The sequence below is a fragment of the Chaetura pelagica genome, unplaced genomic scaffold, assembly GCF_000747805.2.
Source record: "Chaetura pelagica isolate M959 unplaced genomic scaffold, ChaPel_1.0 scaffold415, whole genome shotgun sequence".
In the NCBI taxonomy this organism is placed as follows: Eukaryota; Metazoa; Chordata; class Aves; order Apodiformes; family Apodidae; genus Chaetura; species Chaetura pelagica.
Genome location: NW_009953398.1, coordinates 627,887 through 630,901, shown reverse-complemented (window position 1 = coordinate 630,901; position 3,015 = coordinate 627,887). Strand labels below are relative to the sequence as shown.

General features: G+C 49.2%; 1 protein-coding gene across 1 annotated transcript in view; it reads left to right on the top strand.

Annotated features, from left to right (window-relative positions):
* The first annotated feature begins 299 nt into the window (after positions 1 to 299).
* The window catches only part of MYH7B (myosin, heavy chain 7B, cardiac muscle, beta), a 27,844-nt gene continuing 25,128 nt past the window's right edge, over positions 300 to 3,015 (top strand). The window contains exons 1-3 of the mRNA XM_009998390.1: positions 300 to 396; positions 1,118 to 1,221; positions 2,863 to 3,006. Coding sequence (XP_009996692.1) covers positions 300 to 396; positions 1,118 to 1,221; positions 2,863 to 3,006 — 345 coding nt within the window. The remainder of the gene's footprint in view (positions 397 to 1,117; positions 1,222 to 2,862; positions 3,007 to 3,015) is intronic.

Genomic DNA, 3,015 nt, shown 5'->3' with positions numbered 1-3,015 from the left:
TTGACACCAAAGTGGTGTTGGCTCACCCAGCTGGGACTTGCTGTGTGAGGCTGATAGCAGCAGAAGGGATAAGTGTGCAGTAATTGTCTTGCTATTATAGTTATTATTAGCTGGTGTTATTGTCACTGTCTTCTCTCACTCTCTAAAATTACAGGCACATTTGGTGACCGTGCTGCTCTTGGTTATCAGCCCAGTGGTGGGTGCTTTCCCCATGCACTGACTCCTTGTCCTTCCTCTCAGTGTTCAGGTGTCTTTCACTCTTCCTTCACTGCTGCCAAGTCTTTGTCCAGCCAGGCAAGATGTCTATGCTGGACATGAGCGAGTTTGGGGAGGCTGCGGAATTCCTCCGGAAAAGCTACACAGAGCAGCTGAAGCTCCAGACTATCCCATTCGATGGTAAGACCCCAAGGCAGCCCTTGGCACAGTTCCCCCTTGGCCATGGCTCCCTTTGGAGAACATCCCCATCCTTTTCCCAGTGCTGGTACTTTGGTATTGCGGGCATTGCAGAACTGCCCCCACCACCCGGGAGGATGAGAAGATCCCAAAAGCAGGAAAAGCAGATTTTTGTCTGTTCCCTTGTCTTCTGAGGTGCAGCAGGAGGTGACCTTTCATCACCCCAAACCCTGAGGGGCAGGTGGGCTGAGGAAGATGGGTTGAGGGACTGTTGGCAAGGCTTTCTCCAGCCCTGTTTAATTCTGGAGCTGCACAGAGCTCACCCTGCAGCCCTCCCACTCTGTCCCAGCCATGCTGCTGTACCACAGCTCACTGTGCTCAGGCTCCAGGGCCCAGCTCGTGCTCTGCCTTGCTCCTCTTGCCTCAACAAATGAGGAGACTTTTGCTTGCTTTCACCAGCCTTTATTTCATGACAGTCTGAGTGCAAGGCCATGTGAAGCAGCAGACTTCTGTTAGACTCAAAGTTGACCCTGGCAAAGTAAACAGCTACCAAGCAAAAAAAAAAGGCAAAGAAATCCCAGCTCCTATGACCAAAAACATAGGAAGGAATAATCAGTGTTCTTCCATGTCACTGGACTGCATTCATGTGGCTTTCTCTTGATAATTTCTAATGGTTTCCTACATTTCAACCTGTTTTCTATCTCCTCTTTCCTTCCCCCTGCAGGAAAGAAGCGAGCTTGGATCCCAGATGAGAAAGAAGCTTATATTGAAGTGGAAATCAAAGAAAGTTCTGGTGGCAAAGTCACTGTGGAAACTAAAAATAAAGAAGTAAGCAAAATACCTTTTCTTTTCCAAGGGCTAGCAAGTGTGTGCAGAGGGAGGGGGGTATATGTGACAAGGCTGTATCTGAAACTAGCCGAGCTCTTGCTGATAACCCTTCCACTTGCTTGGTGATCAGTCATGCCCCGAGGGGACACACATCAGAGTGTCAGGGCACGTAGGCCAATTACTTGCCAAGAGTTCAGCATCCCCCCATGGAGTGTTTGCTTCCAAACACGGTTTGCTGTGTGAGACAGACCCAAGGGGGGACAGTTGGGCCAGCACAGCTCCCAGGGCGGCAGGACGCGCTGCCCGACGGCTGCACCCGCCCCAGAGCAGCCCTTGGTGATGCTGAAGCCCTGCCTGCCTCATCTTGAAGGTCTCAACAAGAGGTAAGGGGCTAATTAACCAATTCCTACTCATTTTAGCCAGGAAAGTGAGCAGGGCTGTTGGGAGAACAGGCGCTGGGCAAAGAGGTAGGACCTGCTGTGTCTAGTGATGAGGCTCCAGCCAGGCGAAGCAAGCAGCGATCAGCTGGTATTTGTCAGGATAATATCCACTATAAATACCTGAAAATGAGCTCAATTCATATTTTTTTCTTGGCTGTGGGAGCCACACGGTCCTGCAACATCATTATACTGGTGTAAAACTGGGAAAAAAGAGCAAGGACTTGATCAGGCAGTAGATGGTAGACTTTGTTAGGTCTATTTCTCAGCTATTGCCATGGCACTGGGAAGCACTCCTGTCTGTTGAATTTGAAATGATTATATGTAATTGTCTTTGGAAAATGTCAAGGTTTTGAAAATATTTTTGTCTGAAATTGGGAAGAAAACAAAAAAAAAAACAAACCCCAAACAATTCCCTTCCCAAAAGAAAATTGTTTGGGGAGGAGGTATCAATTTTAAAAGTTTAGTCTGATGTTTAGAGGGTCTTCATCTTCTGCAAAAAAAAAGGTTGTTTCCAAACCTTGGTTGTTGTTCCCCCTTGAAACTGTTGGGTTTTTCCCCCCACAATTCATCATGGATTGCAAGATCTAAATCTGTATCTGCTTTCCCTGGGTCAGCATTTCCAGAAGAAACAGTTTGAAAAGACATAACCCCACCCTTATTCTTCTATCTATCTATCTATCTATCTGTCTGTCTATCTATCTATCTATCTATCTATCTATCATCTTCTCAGTCTTGACACTTAACACTTTTCATCACCACCCACTTCATAGTCACCTGTAAAAAAATAAATCTCTTGGAAAGGTTTAATTTAATCTCAAATAACCAGGGATCTCTCTGACCACACAGCTGTGGGGTTTTAGGCTGTGAAGAAGAGGGCAGGATGGGGTGTTGAGTGCGTTGTGGTGTGACATGGTGGGGTCCCCCAGCTTGGACCCCCTCTGCTGGGCTTGGCTGCAGCTCATGTCCCTGGGACAGGGACAGGCTTGGGGCTTTGCTTTTCCCAGCTAGACTTGGAGGCTGGAGTGCTGGCAGGGCTCCCCATGCCTCGTCACCCCAGAATGGAGGGCAGGAGGACAGCAGGCACAGGGTCAGGGTTGTCCCCAGCACCGTCAGTGTCTCAAAACCCTGACAGGTTTTGGGGGAGAGGGTGTTTGGTGGGGGCTGGGGTCCGCCTGATATGTCCCCCTGCTTCCTCGGGCAGACACGGGTGGTGAAGGAGGACGAGGTGCAGCCCATGAACCCCCCGAAGTTCGACATGATTGAGGACATGGCCATGCTGACACACCTCAACGAGGCCTCCGTGCTCTACAACCTGAAGCGCCGCTACTCCCACTGGATGATCTACGTGAGCTGG